Source organism: Macrobrachium nipponense, chromosome 24, assembly GCF_015104395.2.
Source record: "Macrobrachium nipponense isolate FS-2020 chromosome 24, ASM1510439v2, whole genome shotgun sequence".
Taxonomy (NCBI): domain Eukaryota; kingdom Metazoa; phylum Arthropoda; class Malacostraca; order Decapoda; family Palaemonidae; genus Macrobrachium; species Macrobrachium nipponense.
In genome coordinates, this window is record NC_061091.1 from 69,358,088 (window position 1) to 69,379,902 (window position 21,815).

General features: G+C 37.7%; 1 protein-coding gene across 1 annotated transcript in view; it reads left to right on the forward strand.

The window, feature by feature from the left end:
- LOC135205768 (NADPH oxidase 5-like) overlaps positions 1-19,089 on the forward strand; it is a 110,565-nt gene extending 91,476 nt beyond the window's left edge. Inside the window, exons 4-12 of the mRNA XM_064236909.1 lie at positions 4,233-4,421; positions 10,692-10,864; positions 11,128-11,316; positions 11,749-11,881; positions 12,291-12,958; positions 13,186-13,310; positions 13,858-13,942; positions 15,784-15,990; positions 16,583-19,089. Of these exons, the coding sequence (XP_064092979.1) occupies positions 4,233-4,421; positions 10,692-10,864; positions 11,128-11,316; positions 11,749-11,881; positions 12,291-12,958; positions 13,186-13,310; positions 13,858-13,942; positions 15,784-15,990; positions 16,583-16,714 (1,901 nt within the window). The 3' untranslated portion in view covers positions 16,715-19,089. The remainder of the gene's footprint in view (positions 1-4,232; positions 4,422-10,691; positions 10,865-11,127; positions 11,317-11,748; positions 11,882-12,290; positions 12,959-13,185; positions 13,311-13,857; positions 13,943-15,783; positions 15,991-16,582) is intronic.
- Positions 19,090-21,815: the final 2,726 nt, after the last annotated feature.

Genomic DNA, 21,815 nt, shown 5'->3' on the forward strand with positions numbered 1-21,815 from the left:
GACTGATGCAATATGACGTTAATGATAAGAGCTTACGTAATCTGGGAAAAATGTGCCAAAGTTTCTTATTCTTCATTCTTTTAAACGTTCTCAAGACTCGTTTTCTGTCTGTTGTAATTTACGAATACTCTCAGAAATATATTCTTTTACCGTGAGTTCTTTCCGTAGTCTTTATCAACGTATGACGTGTTTATAAAATTGTAAATGCTTTGCGATAGATATTTTGATAAACTGTTATGGGTAATCACTATTAAATGATACGCTATATTATTGCTATTATTATTATTATTATTCAGTACATGAAACCCATTCATATGGAACAATCCCACCAAAGAGGCCACTGATTTGAAATTCAAGCTTCCAAAGAATATGGTGTTCATTAAGAAGTAAGACGAGGTAAAGGGAAATGCAGAAATAGGAGATCCCACTAAATCAAAAAGAAATAAATAGATAAATAGATCAAAATTATCAAAAAAGCAAGAAGAATAACCACAGTTGTCTTATAGCTTCGTCCATGACGACCAACATGGAAAAAAAATAAACAAAAGCAACTCAAAAACCCAAACGAACAGCCGATATCGCAATGACAATAAGAGCAAAATATTAGCAACAAGAGCACCAATTTTACCATCGCCACGATCATCATCATCATCATCATTACCTCAAACCATGACCAAGCGAGTCATCATTAGCAACAAAGTCGACAACATCGAAGTTGATGCACATGACGACGATAGCGCAAGGTCTCGTCTCACGCGATCGAGGCTTCATTTCCATTATCGAAGTCCTTTTGCACGGTCTGTCAACACCAGAGTATTCTCGTTTTTTGTATCATTGCTATTATTAAAATTACCATTAACATCAGGGTTGCTATTATCGGTGCAAATAAATCCGCAATGATGTGGCGTATGTTGTGATGGACCCAGGAACTGTATAGAGGAGTTTGAGACGCTCAATCGTGTTTTGTGCAAATTATTATTATTATTATTATTATTATTATTATTATTATTATTATTATTATTATTATTATTATTCAAAATGCACATGCACTTATATAACGAAACGCACCAAACAATGACACTGACTTTCTGAGCATGTTATAGGGAATATAAACCGCAGGTAATATATGATTTAAAAAAAAACATAATTAATAAACAAGTTGTAACTAAAATCTTATCTACACGAAACATTTGCAATCAACTGTCGTCACTGGAGAGGATTGCAAGCAATGCTAAAAACTCTAAGGTTCCAAGACATATATTTTCAAATCTTAAACTCTTGCAATAATCAATTGAATATCGTCTCTCTGGAGCCTAATAGCATGCCTTAGACCACAATTGCAGAATTACACGTAAAACTCGTGTATTTCGCCTGATACTAATACTTCATTCAGTATCGCTGGTGAATGTAATGGCCGTTTATTTATATTTCACTCGCAGACTGCTTTTCCAAATTTTCCAGCGATCTGGACTATCGCATATATTAAGAGGATCAGCCGAACCATGTGGCCTCACTGCGCTCATTTCGTTTTCATGGGCCTCCAAAATTCATAGTTCGCCGTTAGCTTACAGAAAGAAGATATTCGTGTCATGCAACATTAATTTTACTTTCGTCTGTCATCATCATAGACGTTCGCAGCTGACAGTCAAGAACGTCCTGAAAATACCTTTCTAACAACTATCATCTTCCCAGCAGCTGTAAATAACGTCTTCCCATCAAATATCCATAATTATACAAAACAAATGGTCTTAATCAAGTCAGCCAATAACCTCTCAAGAATATACTAGATGCCCTTCTCTTTATCTCATATTTTCCTAATGACTGAAAGTAAGGTAACCTCATCAACCTCATCTCTCCACGTAGTAACATCGAATTGTGGCAAACTGGAAACCGTTGCATTCCGCTAATACTTCGTTAAACACAAAAACCAGCGAGATCTTTCCAATTATTTCCCTGGTTCCTCTCTCTATATATATAAAACAACCAAAATAAAAAGAAAAAAAGACAGACAGACGTTTCCAAGGTTAAAGCATTTTTGCCGATCGGTATTTTGTGTGCGTCTTGGCTTAACCTCTTGATACACACCCGGGAGTTTACGCACACGTCAGTGCGACTTACGTCACAAATGTCAAGTTGAAGACTTAGTTGCCAGTGAACGTCCGTTTAGAACGCATTACGATATATCTCTCTCTCTCTCTCTCTGTCAGCGTCCACTGCCTTGTCTCTCATGTACTAGATCTACGTCGACCTCAGAATTAGTGTCAATCATTGCTGCTTTTGATTAACACATTCATTTTCAAGCTACCTACCAACACACACACACACACACACACACACACACACACACACATATATATATATAAATATATATATATATATATATATATATATATATATATATATATACTATATATATATATATATATATATATATATATATATATATATAGAATATATATATATATATATGTGTGTGTGTGTGTGTGTGTGTGTAGGTAGCTTGAAAATGAATGTGTATATATATATATATATATATATATATATATATATATATATAATATATATATATATAGATAGATATATATATACGTATATATACCCACATAGTTGAACGAATTCAAAATCGTTTCCAGTCGGTTATCATACTGTTTAAAAAAATTAACTTTTTCCCTTTTCCTATCTATTTCACAAAATTCGAGCCATTTTTAACTGTTCTTTAAATAAAAATATTTCACTTTACTTTTCTTTTCGGGTTTCCACAATAATGAAAAAAAAAATCCTTTTATATTGTTCCGGCTGAGCCCACAAACAAGAATAATTCTGACTTACTTAAATCAGTACGTAATTCTCTGTAACATAATCGACCTTTCGTTTCTTCTCCATCACCTCTATCAACTAAACTTCTCTTTACACCTCCGTATAACTGGGCCACTTTGTAAAAGCGTCGAGTCAGCGGTTTTCTCTTTAAAAAGATAAATAAAAAGAATTCACAAAGGTCTTTGGTCTTGACTCCATTCTGCGTTACGACACGACTGCACAAAAGGAGGTAATAATGACCACCCAGATAATGGTAAGCACAGGCAATGGCGCCTTGCTTTAGGCACGCGGCTCTTTTGTTTTTTTAATAATGATTATCGTAAAGGCAGCATATGCTTCTATAATAATAATAATAATAATAATAATAATAATAATAATAATAATAATAATAATAATAATAATAATAATAATAATAATAATCTCGATACTCCTTTATAGAAATGATTATATTTCATTTTACTACTACTAATACCATTACTTTTAGATCACTCTGATATCTATGCTATTCTAATACTAGTTATGATAATGGTAATGTGATTATTTATTATATAAGTATATTCCATGGAAAAATTATGTCTAATTACATTCTAGTTGAGGTTCACACCGTCACCTGCATTCACAAAACAAGTTTACATGAACGAGTTAACAATTCAATATGCTCGTGGAAATTAGTTAAACCAAATACACGTATAGCAATAACCTTATTCTCAACCAACAATATATACAAGAAAAACAAAATAATTTAAATACCTACACAGAAAATGATTTTGTTTGGCACGATCTCGGACAAATTTTTAAAACATGAAAAACTTCCAAAAAAAAAAATAAATTCTACAATAACTTCGAAAGGATTTATGGATTTTGCCTGAGACTGTTTTTAACAGACCGCTGATTATCATACGTGTAAAACTTTACCACCAGAGTAATTACGACGCTATAGGGGAACGATATTACGGCTCGGGTTCGAAAGATATTATTTATATATATATATATATATATATATGATATATATATATATTATACCATCATCATCTGCAAGAGCAACAATGTGTATATAATATAAGCCCTGGAAAAATACCCTGAGGAACACCAGAGACCACATTGCTGTGTTCACCTTAGTGCCAGTCAACTACTATTCTCTGTCAAAAAAAAAAAAAAAATAATGATAATATTAAGTGTGTGTTCCTATTCGTGAGTCATGTTCCCTGCACACACACACATACGCACAAACATGATTTCCAGACCCTTAGTAGATGTAGTAATGTTTTTTTTTTTTTACTGAGAATTCTAGTGTAAACCCACTCAATCCATCCAAGGCGTGCGTATTACCCAGTCACGTCAGCCCGAAACATAAACAAAACAAAACAAAAAAAGCAATCCGATTCCATCCTAACAACCGCTATATATGATTCCAGGTCACTGCCTCAACCTGAACTGCTCCCTGCTGCTGCTGCTCATCCTCCGGCGGACAGTGACCCGTCTGAGGAACTCGTGGCTCGGCCAATTCCTGCCGTGCGACCAACACGTCCACTTCCACAAGCTGGCTGGCTGGATGGTCTTCTTCCTCTCCATCCTCCACACGCTCTTCCACCTGGCCAATTTCGGTAGAGTATCCGTCTGGGCCTCGGGTCTGGGTCCTTTTGGCTGCTGACAGATGACTTGAAAAAGGGGCGGGGCGGGGTCTGATAGTACTATGTACCTCTGAAGGAATAGGGCTCCTTAATATCACATATTTATTTTTCTAGTTTGGGAGGTGGTAGTGCGCCTCCGGAAACTAGACATACCTAGTGTAGTAGATCGTGTTTCTCTTGCATAACGCTGCATGTATGCGTGCATATATAAATACACTTGGATATAAACGCATACATGCATACATACATATATATATATATATATATATATATATATATATTATATATATATATAATATATACATATATATATATATATATATATATATATATATATATATATATATATATATATATATATATATATATATATATATATATATATGTCTGTGTGAGTATATTATATATATATTGCATATATCGAGCTACAAATGTCCTTTAATATCTAATTCCCGCTACCTCGGAATTAATATATTTTCATATATGTTAACCGATGGGGAATATTTCTTATCGGTTAACATTTATGAAAATGTATTAATTCCGAGGTAGAGCGAATTAGATATTAAAGGACATTTGTAGCTCGATGTATGTATATGAATCACGGTAATGTGATATGACTCATATATATACATATATGTATGTATATATATATATATATATATATATATATATATATATATATTTGATTTATATATACATGCACTCAAATAATGCAGCTTACGAGAGGAGTCTAGATATAGCCAAGTAGATTATCTTCATTGGCACTGTCCTCTTCCCTCTTTTAGAAGAATCTGACGGACTTTTCCTTCTGTTGAGATTAGAACAAGTTGATAAACTACAAATCAAACGATTTACCGGTAATGACTACCTTTGAAATTTGGGATAGTTATGCAAATGGAGGTTGCGAAACGATATATGAAGATAATCATTAGTGTATTGATTGTTGTCCCAAAACACCCCTAAATTTTTAAAAACCTACTGTTTTTCAACAGGAAGGAAAATTACATTTCTGGAAGGGTTGAAAATGACTGTCATCACTATAATTAATCCAGGCGTCATTTTTATAAATTTTTCACTCGAAATGGTCCAAGTTCGTTTTATGAAAAGCGAATGTTTTTGTTTATTTCATGCCATATTTTTCAGAATTTTTTTTTAATCATAATGAATACTTTCACCTTTATCATTTCGGTCACTTATTCTCATGTTTCCAGGTTTTCTGTCATCGTCAAAAACCATTTTTCTGTCGATCATTACCCATCATAGTTACTGAGCCTCTACACTTTCTCTGAATTATCGGTTATTCGACATCATCAATGGTACCCACTTCCTTCTCAACTGTCTTGCTTAACCATCCTTTACATATTCGTCATCATTTTAATCATCAATCCGCACTGTTCATCTGGAGTCTCCATCCATTCCGATTCCCTGAACCTATCGTCATCAATTTCAGATCAGTCAAATAATGCGCTGTCAATCTCATTTGTAAAAACTTGCGGAGAAAGAGGCACCCTAGCGGTTTGTTATTGTGACACAGGAAGTCTATCTGGCGAAGTGGTTCGCCCTCGTCTGTCTCAGTGACCATCCCTTTTCTGTTTTCCCGCAACCAACCAACCTTTTAACGATCAAATTCACTTCGTTCTCTCACACGCCCTGGCCATTCCATTAACCCTATCATCCAGAAGCATACTCGTCAACATTATTCGACCTTCCATCTCCATTTGCATCGAAGTCCACCCCTCTAAACTCGTCAGAGTTGATTCACAAGTCATCCACAATCCTTGTCTCGTTGCTATCATCCAGAGTCCTTGCCTAAGTCACCTGGCAGTCCCCTCTGATAGCCTTCACTAACTTCCTATGGTCCTGTTCGGGACTAAATGTTCTTCCTAACCTGCATCCTGCCTTCCTGACACTGTCCATTATCAGTTCCTTAGCTGGCTCCTCCTCTAACCCCTACCCTAAAGGTCCCCCCAAGCCCTTCTAACTTCCACATACCCTCATCCTCAAGTCACAATTCATTTCAGGCTGACTGGTATCCTTAATCATCATCATTGTCAAAACTACCGAAGTGTGTATTCATTCATAATTCATGCAGTGTCAAGAGAAGAGTTTCCTTTAGGGTTTATTTCAGGTTTGGGCAGCGTAAAATAGTGGCTGGATGAGAGAAAAATAAGTAAAATAGAGTTACAGATACATTCTTGGTTTTGCTGGGTGTCTGCATTAATTCGTTTTTGGTCTGCTTTAAATAATTCTTGTTTTGTCTTACACTTGGTTGTACTGTAAGTCTAAGGAAGCACTAAGCAAACAGTATATCTTTGGGCGAATCAATATGAATTTGTGATTGGGGTGGCAACAATATTCTTAAAATCATTGCAGACGAGTTAATGCAAGACAATCTTCAAGTCGGTTTCATAGCCTTAACCAGTGTCTTTGTCAAATTTATGCTTATAATAGCTTATAACTCGGTATCTAGTAAAATGTTATTCCATTAAAAGTTTACTGTTCACACTTACTAGGTAACAAGATGCGTTTGTTGCAAAGCAACCTGCAAAGTCACTTTTATCTGAATAGGAAATTAAGATTTTCCAAAACGATCGCTTCCATATGCAGTTATCTTCGCGCTCAGAATGAATTGCTGTTTATTTAAACAGGAAACTGTCTATTTTTCTTCTCACGCCAACTTCTTAACGATATCTTCCCCTGAAATAAGTCCGGAGGGAACTCTCGATAAGTCATGTTCTTGGGAATCCTCGTTCTATGAACGCTAATATGAAGGCCTGGTAATATAGGTAATACATTTTGCGACTATATGAACTGCATTTAACGTATATCTCAAAAGATAATTCCATAAACAGTATCAATTAAGCCATAAGACAAGCGTGTTAAGCAGGCCTTCTTTAGTGAGACCCACTTTGTCATCTTAGTGTTTCAAATCATTGGCATCTACAGTAGAATTGCCGAAATTCAAGCGATGGCACCTGTGTCTCGGGCCCTTCCATACCAGTGAAGAAACTCATAATGCAAACGGACAACTATTAATTGGAGTGTTATTTTGTGTATGCCAACTATCGCCCGGTCTCCATTGGTCTAGCTTAGGCGTATGTACCAAAATGCTTCAGTGCGACGGCCGTTCGTTTGGAAGAAGAACAATAGAACCATTCGATCAGGCTGGGACAGCCATGTTGCATCACACCATGAACAGTGATTCTCAGTAAATCTATTCACTCATTCTGCGCGCGTGTGGTTCTCGCATTCAGCCGAGTGACGTGTTATGTAAAACATAGTGACAGGTACCCACACCCAGTTTCTTCCTGCCAACGACAGATGGTCCCCGAAGATGTCGTGAGAGGAAAGGACAAGAAATTTCCCAGAATTGCAGAGGCAAAGTAAGGGAAAAGAAGAGACGGAGGGAGACGACGAAAGAAACAGAAGTACTATAGTAGATTCACATCAACCGTGCATATGACGTCTAGGGGAGTCCCTTACGACGCTCCTGATTGGCTGTTGATAAGCCAATCTCAGGGCTGCAAACTCTCAGTCTCTCTCGAGAGTTAACATGGGTAGCATTCATGTTCCACCTTTCCTGAGTGATACGTTTTTCAGGATAGGTGGAACATACATCCTCCTTATGTGAACTCTCGATAGAGACAGAGTTTCCAGCCCTGTGATTGGCTTATCAACAGCCAATCAGGCGCGTCTTAAGGGACTGGCCTAGACGTCAAATGCACGGTTGATGTGAAATCTACTATAACAACAATAATAGAGGAGATACAAGTGCTCAAGTGACCCTCCGACTGCCTCCGGTGGTCAGACACTTGGGCGACGGGCAGTTCGCTGGGACGAAAGGACATGTCACTAAACGATTTATAACGAAAGAAAGTCGCCTTTTCATTTATATACGCTTACACAACAGAAAATGTTTTTTATTTTACATAATACTCAAGATAAATATTAATTTTTAAAAAATTAAATTAACGCAAAGCTGTAACAAATTAACCGTTTCTACACGACACATGAAATATATATTTTAAATTAAACATAATAAAATTCCATTTACACTGGAGGACATAAATATTTACGAAATCAAGTGCCCATTTAACAGGTCTATCAGCGAAATGTCCATTCGACCAAGTGTCCACCGTCCAACTATTCTGGAACCACTGTTTATTGTTAATAATTCAGCCTATCTTTCTGTTTCAGGGTGATCAAATTGTGTATGGAGAAAAAGACATTTATATGTGTGTGTATATTGTTCAGATGTCATATTTTACACTTAAGTGTTAGGCCTTTGGTTTTGGAAGGTCTAAAATTCAGCCTGAAGCCTTCCTCTAAATGTTAGAGTTTCTACTGTATCTAAATTACATGTTATTATTCGAAGGACTCTTGGCTATCTGCTAGAAAAATGGCAAAGAATAAAATGTGAAGGAAAATGTCAGCCTGAGATGATGTTGGCCCGGGAGACTGTTATTATCTATATATTCCTAATAATGCAGAAAGTTTTGATTATATACTAGATTTAGTCTCAAGTTTTAATACGTAATATTTGTTAGAACAGTATTTATCTGAAGGCGGTGCAGGTTTTTGCTCCATAAAATTCAAGATGATTAAAGTAAAATGAACAAACAGTTCAGGAAACATAAGAAATCAAAACAATATCACTACTGAGAGATGAAATTAGGTTTGAACGTCTGAAATACTTGTTTTGAAGACAATTATTCCACTAGAAGGAATTCTCGTATCTTAAACAGCAAAGTTCATGTTTCCAAATCAAACTTTTTTACAGGGTATTTTGATCCCATTTGAGGAGGAGCTGGTTATGGTTAAACCTCATATCCTACTTTTGTTTCCTATTCCCAAAACAATGAATCTGTCTTGTTTTGTCCCTGCGTATGAGACACACCCCTTCTGTTTTAACCCTGGTAACTCGGGAATCTTTCCTGTATGAGTGAAGAAAAAAAAAAACATTCTTACAATGGTACTGTTTATATACATTTTTCGCCAACGATTTTAGAATGCGCATCACATGTCCTTTCTGACAAGGGTGTCTCATTTGTCGAATCAACACAGACTACTGCCTAGTGATAGTTAAAGTTCTCATCTGGTTCCGTAATAGAATTCTGAAGCGATTCAGAGTGACTGGTTTTAAAGATTTAAGTTAATTGCGTGTCTCATGCAAGTATGTTCACAGCAAGATCCAAGCTATTGATTGTGACAGCCGGCTCAGGAAGGACATGCGAGTTGACCCTCTTACTTCCCTGTCATCTTCATTTCTTATCACAATATCTTATCTATTTAACTTTTTTTTTCATTACGTTCAATGTGTTATTTTTTTCTGTCAACTTATCAGGGAAAGCAGATGACTAAAAAAATATATAATTTAGGTGAAGCAGGAAATTGTTATTTTCTCCAGACGTGGAAGGTAAGGAGTTTGCACATTACTGTGATCTTCTTGAGTAACCTGTCTCTCCCTCCTTCTCGCCTCTGTCAATTCTTTTTGAATAATATGTCTCTCTACACCTTTATCCTAATATGTGACTGTTTAGCAATTCTGGTCATGTGTATGGAGTATTTATATTAGACTGTAATGTATTTTGTGCATGATATCTGTAGAATCGCTAACTTTTAATCCCTTGATTATGCCATAAACATTGTCCTCGAGATGTTAAATTTCTAAACAAATGAAGCATTAGGTTTTCAGTGACTGTATTTGACTTATAAACGTAGAAAACTCACTGCAACATCACTATTTTGCTTATTTGCTGTAGAAGCAAGAAAATCATTCTTTTTATTGATTAGAATCACCCTCGAAAAACTAGTAACAATAAAAAATCAGACTCCCCAAACACGTTCGTGATACCTTTGCCGATTTCCATTTTGTCATCAACTTCCGTTTCTAAAGCTCGCTTCATTTGTCATGGAGTAACTTTACTATGATATATTTGTAGGGTGAACCAATCAGATTATTTTCTTATGAAAGACTTATGAAGTGTAACTTCTAGTATGGATTTGATCATAACTTTATCGTTTTGTTCAGTCACCCATTAAAATGAGAATCGTACCACGCGCCTAGCCTACTACTGCATTCTGGCTCTGAAAGGAGACTATACTAGACCTGCTCCACCAATGGAGACACCGAGGGGGCAGCGTCCCTCCGTTCGTCACCATTGGTGGTGCCCTGAGTCGACCTCGAATGACCTTATTTTCGTTTCTCTCCCCCTCTCCTCTCGTTCACTCCGCGAACTGCAGTGAACCTGAGTGAAGAGACAGGGACCAGCATGGCCACGTACATTTGGGACACTCGCCTGGGCATCGGCTGGATTGGAGGATTGGCTAATCCCACGGGCGTCGCCCTTCTCGTCCTCCTGACGATCATCGTTGCTTTCAGTCACCGTATCGTCAGGAAGTCCGGATACTTCGAGGTAAGGACAGAAAGTGAGGTGTCTAACACACACATAATATATATATGGGACGTGAGAAAATGACATGATCAATCAGTATTATGTCAAAATGTACACACCCCTCACATCTTAACTACAAACGGGAAAGCCTCGATGAGGTAATCAACACTTCACTGGGGGTCAAACTAGCAATAAAAAAAACTGCTAATTAAGATCCTCTTTCTCTCTCAAAAACTCTGCATTTGACAACGACCAACTGACTACTGCAGCTGTTCTATCCGCAGATCTTCTACTGGACCCATCTGCTGTCCCTTCCCTTCTGGATCCTACTCGTGCTCCACGGTCCCAACTGCTGGAAGTGGCTCCTGTTCCCCGGATGTGCATTCCTGCTGGAAACGGCAGTGCGGATCGCTCAGGTGTGCTCGGCCAGAGGGCAGACCCACGTCATCAGGGGATCAATCATGCCCTCTCATGTAAGTTGTCTTATTATTATTATATATTCAGATGAACCCTATTCATTCCTTTTGCTGTACCTTCGTTCATGTTCCCATTATTCCGTCTGACTTTCCACCCTCTCTAACAATTGTTTCACGGTGCTCTCCATTAACTTTTCAGCGCTGAATAACCTCTTAGGTCCCAGCGCTTGGCCTAAATTCTATAATCCAATCTAATTAGGAAGAAGTAATGTTTGTATTAGAGGGTGTGGCCGAAACTGCAGCTGACCCCAACCAGAAATTCTGCTGATTTTAGCATTGTTCCAATTCATTGCTGTTCATCCTAATTATCTCAACACCGAAAGACAACTCTTGGCATCAGATTCATTTGGATATTATATACAATTCAATTTGGATAACCTACAAAATTCGGTAGCTTCTCATTTTTTCCTCATAAAAATATTCCAACAGGTTGTCAAGTTACTCATCCGCCGGCCGAAAGATTTCGACTTCAAACCAGGAGAATACGTCTACTTGAACATCCCTTCCATCGCCCGTTATGAATGGCATCCATTTACTATTTCTTCGGCTCCTGAACGAGAGGGTACGTATAGATAAAAGTATATAGAATAAGGGAGAGTCCCTATTCTACATACGTGCTTTGTATAGAGTAACGTTGTCCTATTCGACAGTAGGTCCAACGTAGTTCACTTCTGCATTATTGGTACTATAACTGGTCTATCATAAAGAACTATTGTGTGTTCCTTTTCCTGTGGTTATCGCCCTCAGTAACTACACCTATTATAACCTAAACTTTATGAAAATCAACCTATCAGTTAAACTACTGCATTTTTCGGCAATTATAATCCATGGCTAATATTTAGTTCATATAAAAGAAACATATACAAATCATGGACTATGTACCAATCCATCAAACAGTGCTTTATTATTACATGAAACAAAATTGCACTCATTTTATTGGATAAAGTTTCACCTGGTATATGATTACCCAGATGTCTTCACCGTACACATCCGGTCGGTGGGGGAATGGACGCGGCGCGTCTATGATATGTATCAGCCTAACAGGAAGACCACCGAACCACTGAACAGCGACTCTCCCGAGCAGTTGCAAAAGAAGATTACGGGCATTTTGAATCCGGCTTTCACCACCGACAATGATCAGGACGTCCCAGAGGACCACACGGCCATCAATGTGGACGACGATGCGGACAATACCAAGGGAGGGAGATACATCAACAACCTGCTGGAATTCAACCGGAAAATGAGCGTCTACGCGAGGCCAGCCCTGCTGCAGGTCGAAGCCGAATGCAAACCGGCTGTAAATGTGATTCCCACATCCATCGAGACCAAGACCCAGCCTGTTGGCAAGCTAGAACGCAAGAAGTCCAGCAGCCTGTCCAACCTGGCCGCCTTGAAGGCCGCAGAATGTCATTCTCCCCAGCAGACTGACTCAGGCAGGTCCTCCTGCAACGGCAGCCACTCGAGTCTTGACTCGCTGTCAGACAACTGCACTGACATCTTCCAGCAGCATCAACACAGTATGCACTGCGCGACGTCGGCCGAATGCCAGCTGGGGGGAGACACCAGAAAGAGGAGACGCTCGTTGGGTTCTCAAAGGATTGACGTACAAAACTCAGGGCCTCAAAAGAAGCAAGTTGTGGTAAGCTAGTATAAAATAGAACGTGCTTATGCCACAAGCTCGTGTAACATATTGGTATATATGTTTTAGTTGCCTGCAATGCTTGAAATTGTTATTAGTACCACTATTCTGCCCATTCAGTTTGAATGTCTGTAACTCCTTCGTCCTCACAGAGTCCATTTACATTTAAGTTACAACCTATGTTTCATAATCTAGACATGTCTTATCACTCATTGCAACTTCGCCAGGTTTTGGTAGATGGGCCATATGGTACCCCGTCCACAAGGATTTTCTCCGTGAGCCACGCTGTCCTCATCGGTGCTGGCATTGGGATTACTCCGTTTGCTTCTATTTTACAGAGTGTCATGGCCAGGTAAGCATTTCGTGGAACTTTACATATGTTATTAATAAAGGCACATAAATTCCTAATTGCTAAAGTAGGGTTAAACTCTGCTTTGGGGATATGACATTAGCCTAGCAATGCTTGTGCATGAACCTACACACAGTGTAAAGTTTGTAAACCGTAAGATTATCTACATATCTGGCAGCATTTAATACCGTCCCTTTTGCCTAGTGCACGCCAATTGTGAATGCCTTTAACATTCAAGAAGTTCAGAGGTCATTCTATTCCAAAAGAATTTTTTTCCGATTAACAGCTAGTGCTATTATAACAACTTGATTGTATGCTCATTTTAGTAATAGGCAAACCACTCAAAATTTTACCTGAGGATCAGGGAATTAAATTATGAAAACCATAAAGGTAACTAAATGTAACTTATAACTGCAGTAAACAAAATGCTTCTATACACGCAACGCTTTAACAAAATCATGGCTACGATTATGACATTTTTTTTTTATTGGAGGATCTGCAACAACCGCTCATTCAACTATAAAAATATTGAGACATCATTTTATTGCAGGTATCGTGCAGCAAAAGCGCCTTGTCCATATTGCCACCTGCCCAGCTGTGTAGCACTCCCAGCAACGCTAAGGAAGTTACGAAAGGTATTTTCCCTTTTAATGAAACTTATTTCTTGGTCTCAAAAAGCAATTCATGACATCTCACCAATAAATACTGAGGAAATACCCACAGCTTTCGCTGAGGTTATGCCTTCATGAAAAACAAACAAACAGCACGCTCCTGTCAGCTGTGCAATGGGAAGTGTGACCCTTGCTTTCACTAGTTCCGAGTAATCATCCCCAAAAGTCGTAGGCTAATTCATATAGGGCTAACTCCTACCTCTAATTCCTACTTAATCAAAAAAAAAATACGACTGAAATATAAAAAAAAACACAAATGTTCACAAAACTCTTGCTCGCATTTCATACAGAAAGTGTAATCGGTATTTTGAAACAAATTAACGACATTGAACTAATTGGCGATTTCACATAGGCCTAAACATCGTCTGCGGTTTTGGCGCCTAAAAAAAGTGACATTCATGAAAGCCTTCGACGTTTAACACAATCTCATCCCTAATTACAGGCCTTCATTGTTAATGAGGCCACGTGTTTTGTTTTAATACTTGGGGAAATTTATTAATAGAATTCATAAGATTTAATCACTACCTTTGCACAGAAACAAGACAAAATAGAAAGATGGTCGATACCTGGACGACAAGTTGATCCCGAACGAGTGTTGTCTTCCGTCATCATGACTTCTCTCTCGAAGAATAAAACTTTAGTAGTTTCCTGCACTCTTTTCTTCGAATCATTATTCCGTTACTGCAATATGTTTTTTTATATTAACCTCGCCCTTGGAACACAAGATCGATTTTAGAGAGTCATATTCAAACACTAACCACCAGGTCACGGTCCGTAAGCAAACTGATGATTATTATCATTACTTCGTTGTGCCTTCCAGAGGAATCCAGGGCAGAATAAAGTCACACATTTCAGGCTTGAAAAGTGTATGAAATACTTATGTTGTTATATTATAATTGCGTGTCTATTATTGTCTACTCTTTTTCATTCTTTTTTTATATCTATTATGGTAGTTTATTTTTTTAAAAATGGCGGGTTCACCACTTAGGAGCAATGGGGAAGGAAGCCAATTTAGGTGCGCGCTATTCATGGACGTAAAGTAAGTTTACACTAAGTATTCATTGAATGTTTATCAGGTTAGTTGCGTTTTGCTCAGTACCCCGAACATTATCAGAGTAGCAGATGCAAAGGCTAAGAACCAAGCGTGATGAAGGTGGAAAGAACAGCAACACCACCATTTTTAAAGACATCGTCGATTCCACGAACCAATCTTAGTACCATTATTTATCATTCGCATGTTGAATGAAACGGCAACCAAAGCATTTCATCATTATAATTAGAGTTGTTGTTCAAGTGAGAGGTCCTGGAAAACTACTTAAATCTAACAGGTGGTAAGGAAGCTGTAAAATATAGTACTGTGCTTTGAAATCACATCGTAAACCACAGGCTCATGACCACGGTCCAGATGCTCATGACGAACACAGATTTTCGTATTAAACGGGAGGGATATCGGATGTGCCACTGTGTTCCACGGCCTAGTGCTATGCAGTACTAGAGATTATTTATTCCCTAAGCTGCAACAGCGTGAAAGTTATTGCCTTAACTGTATACTACCGTTATACTTCTTGAAAAGTTGTTAATGCATTTCAGCCCATTTATTTGCTGAATTGTTTATCATAATTTTTCTGTAAAAACTTGCTTAGCAAATTGAAGGCCCTTCTGTGTACGTATTGGAAAATACTCAATAAAGAAAAAAATTAGTGTAATTAAGGAGTGTGTGATCTGTGAATTTAGTTTAATCCTTATGTAGGATTCTCACAGATAAGTAACCTGTGAACTGAGTCTAAAGTAAACTTTACCAACAGGTCGATTTCGTCTGGGTGAACCGCGACTTAGGTAGCTTCGAATGGTTCCTGGAGGTGTTGGCTGCCATGGAGAAAGAGCAAAGGATAGAAGGAGCAGCCATGGAGGCCTTCCTCAGCCTTCACTTGTACAAGACGGGCTCCATGCCCTTAAGACCATCCTTGCCCTTGGCATCCTCAATCAGGCATGGCAGACCCGACTGGGACAAGGTGAGGACACATTCCTTTTGTTTCGCTGTATAGGTGGAATCAAAAATACCAACCAGATGGAGTATTACAAGTTATGACAAGGCGAAACTTAAATTATGAACATCTCTTCATTAAATCAGCTAAATTGGTTCAAATCTTTCGTACGCCCATTGGATACATGATATTTATTCCTATAGTCCAGGCCGTTAGTACTACATAAGCTATTGTTTAATGATTGAAAACTTCTCGTTCTAAAAGCAGCCATTATTTATGATTAGTCAACTGATATCGTGGGAAGCCAAATTTACTTCAACTCCAATACTCTCTCTAGATCAATACAACAATAAAATCTTTAGGATTGGTCTGTACTGTAGCTTTCCTTGAACAGTTTCTATTAGTCAGAATTCAGTGGGAAGGACAAGCACCTCTCTCAACCACTTTACGTCCATGAGTATACAATCAACGCCATCTTGAAATTCAAGATGGCGTTGATACAATGCCTATTGATATATATACTTACAACAAAAGCGTGAGGTACATTGCGCTCTTGCACAAACAGTCCCATCCATTCCATTATTTCTGGCGTGTTTAATATCGATGTTCCTTTTTGCAGCTCTTCAACGGCATACGTGAGTCGAGGATAGGAAAGGTCTGCGTGTTCTACTGCGGTCCCCCGGCTCTGACGGGCATCTTGAGGGAGAAGTGCATTCAGTACAAGTTCGAATTCAAACGAGAAATGTTTTGATGACTCCTCGACGTCATAGCATCGATCTGCAATTGCCAGAAACACCCCGGTGGTGAATCTCAACTTGTGATATATACGAATATAAAAGTGGTGTGATGATACTCTTCAAGATAAACTTGGAAACCCGTGATTTTTCAGTTCTCATAACGTAATTAGTGGTTTTATCCGTGATACTTTATACAGTCAAACTCTGAACAGCACTCTGATGCAAACAATCCAGATTATTGTGCCAGTTCGTTAGCCTTGGTCGAACTCCATAGCCAACGAAATATGACGACACAGAGAATCGAACTATTTACGAATAAACTTTTCGGAACCGAGAATCTCTCGGTGAACTTGGAATTTGGTGTCATACATTTGACATCGAGAAAATCTTAAGTGTATTGTGTGCCATGTACGAACGAATAAGAAACTGTTGCTAAAATTTATGAAAAAAACGAGAGATCATTGACTCACTGGGAGGAGAGGCGTTGACCTCACTGTCTGTAGAAACGAAACTGATCAAAAGCTATTTTCGTGACGTCACCCAATAGAGAGTACAGAATTTAATCCTAGTATCATGTCACTGTGGACAGAGTAGGAACTAATCTGTGATTAGTGGTATTTTCGTGTGTCACAGGATTCAGGTATGATCTATGATTGGTGTTCTGTCCCTCCCCCTTTCTCTGAATGTGCTTCAGGAGTTCTGTGTTCAGTGTTCTGTCTGGGCATCCATCCATCTGCTCCCTGGGAGTTTGAAGTGGATGGTGCCTTCCTATACTCATTGGGAAAAAAGCTGCTTACGTCACTCTTTGAATTAAAAGTGCTGCTCTAAGTCATCTCTGCGATTGTAAATGAGTAAATATTTGTGTATAAAGCATTAGTAAATTATTATTATAATTATAATTACGAAACTATTCTTACTATTGTTATAGCCTTTTATTGACTGATCAATCACTTAATTTGATCTCTGCTACCGTAGGTTCTCAATAATTTACATTTTATTTGTACGTAATTGTATATATATAAAATGATCTTGTGATAGTTGTATATGATCAGATGTCCGCACGTCTCGTGAACGTTATTTACCTCCGCTTATGTACATAGCTTATTTTTTAAAATTAATTTTTAAAGAATTCCCCCAGCTGTTAGTATTATTATTAGCATTAATAATGGTCATGTCAAGAGGGAGCTGTACTGCATTTTAAAGGCACTTTTATACTTCACTTTTCAATGTTTTAGTTTTTTTTATTGGTTAGTCATGTGATTTATTGAGTGAAAATGTATCCTGACCATCTGTATGTTCCCTCTCCCTTTCTTTCTGTCTGTTTCTCTGTACTTGAAATAGTGGCAGGAACGTTTTCAGCTTGCACAAGAAAAGTTCGAATTGTCTCATCGTACTATTAAAATACTTAACCCCCATCTATAGTGTGAGGATAATCATGGAAGCTCTCTATATTTATCTGCGATTTTTTTTATATTAAAATTACAGTTCCTATTTGATCACCATACTCATCTCTTAGTGTGTTTTGAATGATTTCTTTGACTGTAGATGGGTCTAGGTAAACGTAAACAGTGAAGCAGTACTAGCAGGGGAAAATAAGAAAATTATTATTATTATTATTATTATTATTATTATTATTATTATTATTATTATTATTATTATTATTATTATTATTATTATTATAGTATAATTTAAACTGCCCGAGGAGTTACATTTAGGCTCATTCGGCTCGTGCGTGCGAATAAAAATGGAATAACGAGATAGCTCCGAGTGAATTGGTGACAAGTAAACTACAGAAAGCAGTGTGCACCGTGAATCTGAAAGAAATGGATGTATGTTTTGTGCGGGTTTGAATGGAAACCGTACTAGTAGACTGAACTAATTTAAGATATCAGGATGCTAGTCTCATGATTTAAGGTAAATGAATACAACAACACTGGCGGGAGATATAAGAATGTTATTACAAAGTAGAGCTTCAGAGAAGTTAGGCTGAGCATACGAGTCCGTTTCAAAATGTGGCGTTATTTTTGTTTTCCTTATGATTATCATTATTGTTCTTTGTTTGCCGCCTTTTTATTTTGCAAAACGGCTCTGGGAGTTTGGTTCCTTAGTTTCAATTTTGGCGTCAAAGAGAAGCGTTATGCCTAAGCTGGTCACACAGACTTTTTGGTAACTTTTTTTTTTTTCTTTCTTTCTTTTTTTACATGGAACGTTGCCTCGTAGCTGGGACTTCGTGTCTACCCCAGAGAAAACGGGATGAAGGGTATTTATTCTAGATTTCTTAGCCTGCTTTAGTTGTTTCAGTGTTGCATCGAAAATTGTATGTTATTTATGTATACACATTTACACCAAGATAATGTGATATTTATTATTAAACTATTTGCAGTATGAAGTGGTATATTATTACCCTCAACGATGAGTGGACCCTACTTGATCATCCTGGAAACCGTACGGAAATCCTCAAAAGGAAATAGTTCAAAAATGTTAAAAAAATAAAAGTAACAGGCTTCGTCAGTAAAAATACTTACTAGGCCTAGTCTAGTTACCCCTTAGTGGTTATAGCCCAGTTTTTATAGCGGTTATCACAGGCTATCCAACCCTAGCATTAGTTAAACCATGAAAGTTTCACTTCTTGCCCAATGGTGACCTATCCATCAGGGTAAGAAGAATGTCCTGTCATTCATCCACTGTTGCCTGGTGGCATGTCTTCAGTAGTCAACACTATCGACGTTATCATTACATTGCTAGTACTACGTCTACTATTGTCCCCAGATGCTTCACATCTATCTATCTTGTACTTGAGTAAGCTACAGTTCTCTCTCATTTCTTTACTTGTACGAAGAATGTCCTGACATAATCTTGGTGTTTTTTTCCTTCCCATGGCCTTAGTATGTATATATTACTGTTTATGGTGTGTCATTTCTGAAGTCTGTTCAGTTATTAATTGGTCTCCTGGTCTCTTTAGATATTCACAACCTTTGGTAATATCCAAAACCAGTATCTACTTCATCTGCTGTATTTTTTACACTACTCAATAAACTTAAAACCTCTAATTCTTCTCTTGCCAGCCATAGGGTCCTAACTTTATTAAATGTTTGTAATTAATAAATTCCAATAGTATTTCATTATCAGTGTCTGCTGTTGGAGCACATACCATCATCACTTTCAGATTAACTGGTTTTTCTTTAAACCTCAAGAAATTCACTCCCTCCAATAACACTCAACAGTTTTTCATTGCACCAAACGACTCTCTGGACATTCTGACATCTACACCCCTCTCCTTTTAGACTCACCACCTCTTTCAACAAATTATACTTCTGTTATTCTACTAGTATTGCCTCTGTTCCATTTTGTCTCACTCTGCTAGTCCTAAGAGGTTTAACAGTTACCACCTGTCACAATAGTTCCAATGTTGCTCCATTTATGTCATTATATTATTATTATCTTGCTTTTTCCATGATCATTCTTGGTTATAATATACATGAGAATGGCACCGCTCATTTTCCATAATGACTGGCCAAATACTTTTTCCTTACCAACCTCACCCTTGAGATGACACATCTTTCCTGCTTCAACATCCAGGTTCCAGGTTCACCTGTCAGTTCTGAGGTTCCAGTCTGCATACGATGAGCTGAAAAACTCACAATCTTAGTGTTATCCAAGACAGCTAACCTCATTTAGTTTTACTCCAGCATGCAGTGCAAAGCTGTCAATGTGTACTAGTGACATTCTAGGAAGCATAGATTGTGCACTAGTAGCATTCTATAGCATAGATTATAGATGGATATTCTATGGTGTCCTGGAATGAAAACCATTCTCCTAGGAACAGAATGTATTTTTTCACCACAAGTACTAGTTTCAGTAGTATCCCTCCCTAAACCCTTAAGCTAAAACCAATGAATGAAAAATAAAGGGAACAAAGTAATGCAGCTTGGGCCAAAGGGTCTCTGCAAAGAACATGGAGTTGCTACCGTCAGTAGTATCCCTGACGAGAAGACGTAAAATAAAAATTCCAATTCAAAACTGGGGTAAATTTAGATTTATAGTCCCGCCTTCCTCAGTAAAGGTACAAGACACTGACAACAATAACCTGTTGGTTCAGATTAATCCTTTGCTAATAACAAATAACCTTGTTGCAATGTGTTCCAGATTAGATTCTGCAACAGGGAGTGGAAATACAAATGGTTGCACTTATAGTACAGGTAACTCATGAGCAGAGGACGCACTAGAAGAATTCTGAATGGGAGTGGGTCAACATTTATCAAGAAAAACAAGCTGGACTACATTGTTAAAACTGGAGATTCGGATATACAACATAACTTTGAGGTAGTGGATAGTTTGACATCGCGTTATTTTGGAGAAAATTGTGAGTGCCCTTTGAACCAAACCTCAAAAGAAAGATCATAATACAAAAGTAGTATAGGATGGCAAAAATGTATGAAAAAGTATTAGAGAAAGTGTAGATGATTGCATGATAACCATAAAGCGACGTATAGAGTAGTATAAATAGGATATAATCTGAGATACTGAAAAGGGAGCTGTATGGAGGAAACATCAGCAGAAGAAATAACTATAGAAAAAAGACCACATACAGGATCAGCTAGTAGAACTGCAATAAAAAGAAATGGATGGATAAACCCGGCTTAGAGAACCTAGGGAGATATGAAACATTGGGGAAACAAGTTCAAGAGGTTCAAAATTCAACAGAGAACTTGCGGATTAAGTTCACGCAAGGTATCAAAACACCACCGTGTTAGGATGCAAGAGGACAAAAGATAAGGAACCGCGCCATATACTAAACCAATGGTATGTGGGCATCATAGTTAGAGCAGTAGTGGAGAAGGGGATGAGGAAGACGTTCAAGAAGCTCAGGGAATCACTCAAAAGAGGGTAGGCTTGTTCGATGACCAACCCACAACAGAGCAGGAACCGAAGCAGTCACTTATGAGTGGAAAGTTTGAAGCGTCAGGATTACTTACTGTGTTATCAGGTTCCTCACAACATTGACTAAAAATCTATAGGACGTCAGTTATGCAATATGATATGGCAAAACAGCTTATACTAAGGCATAGAAGAATTCATCAATAATACCATTCCTAAAGCCAGAAAAGCCTGGTG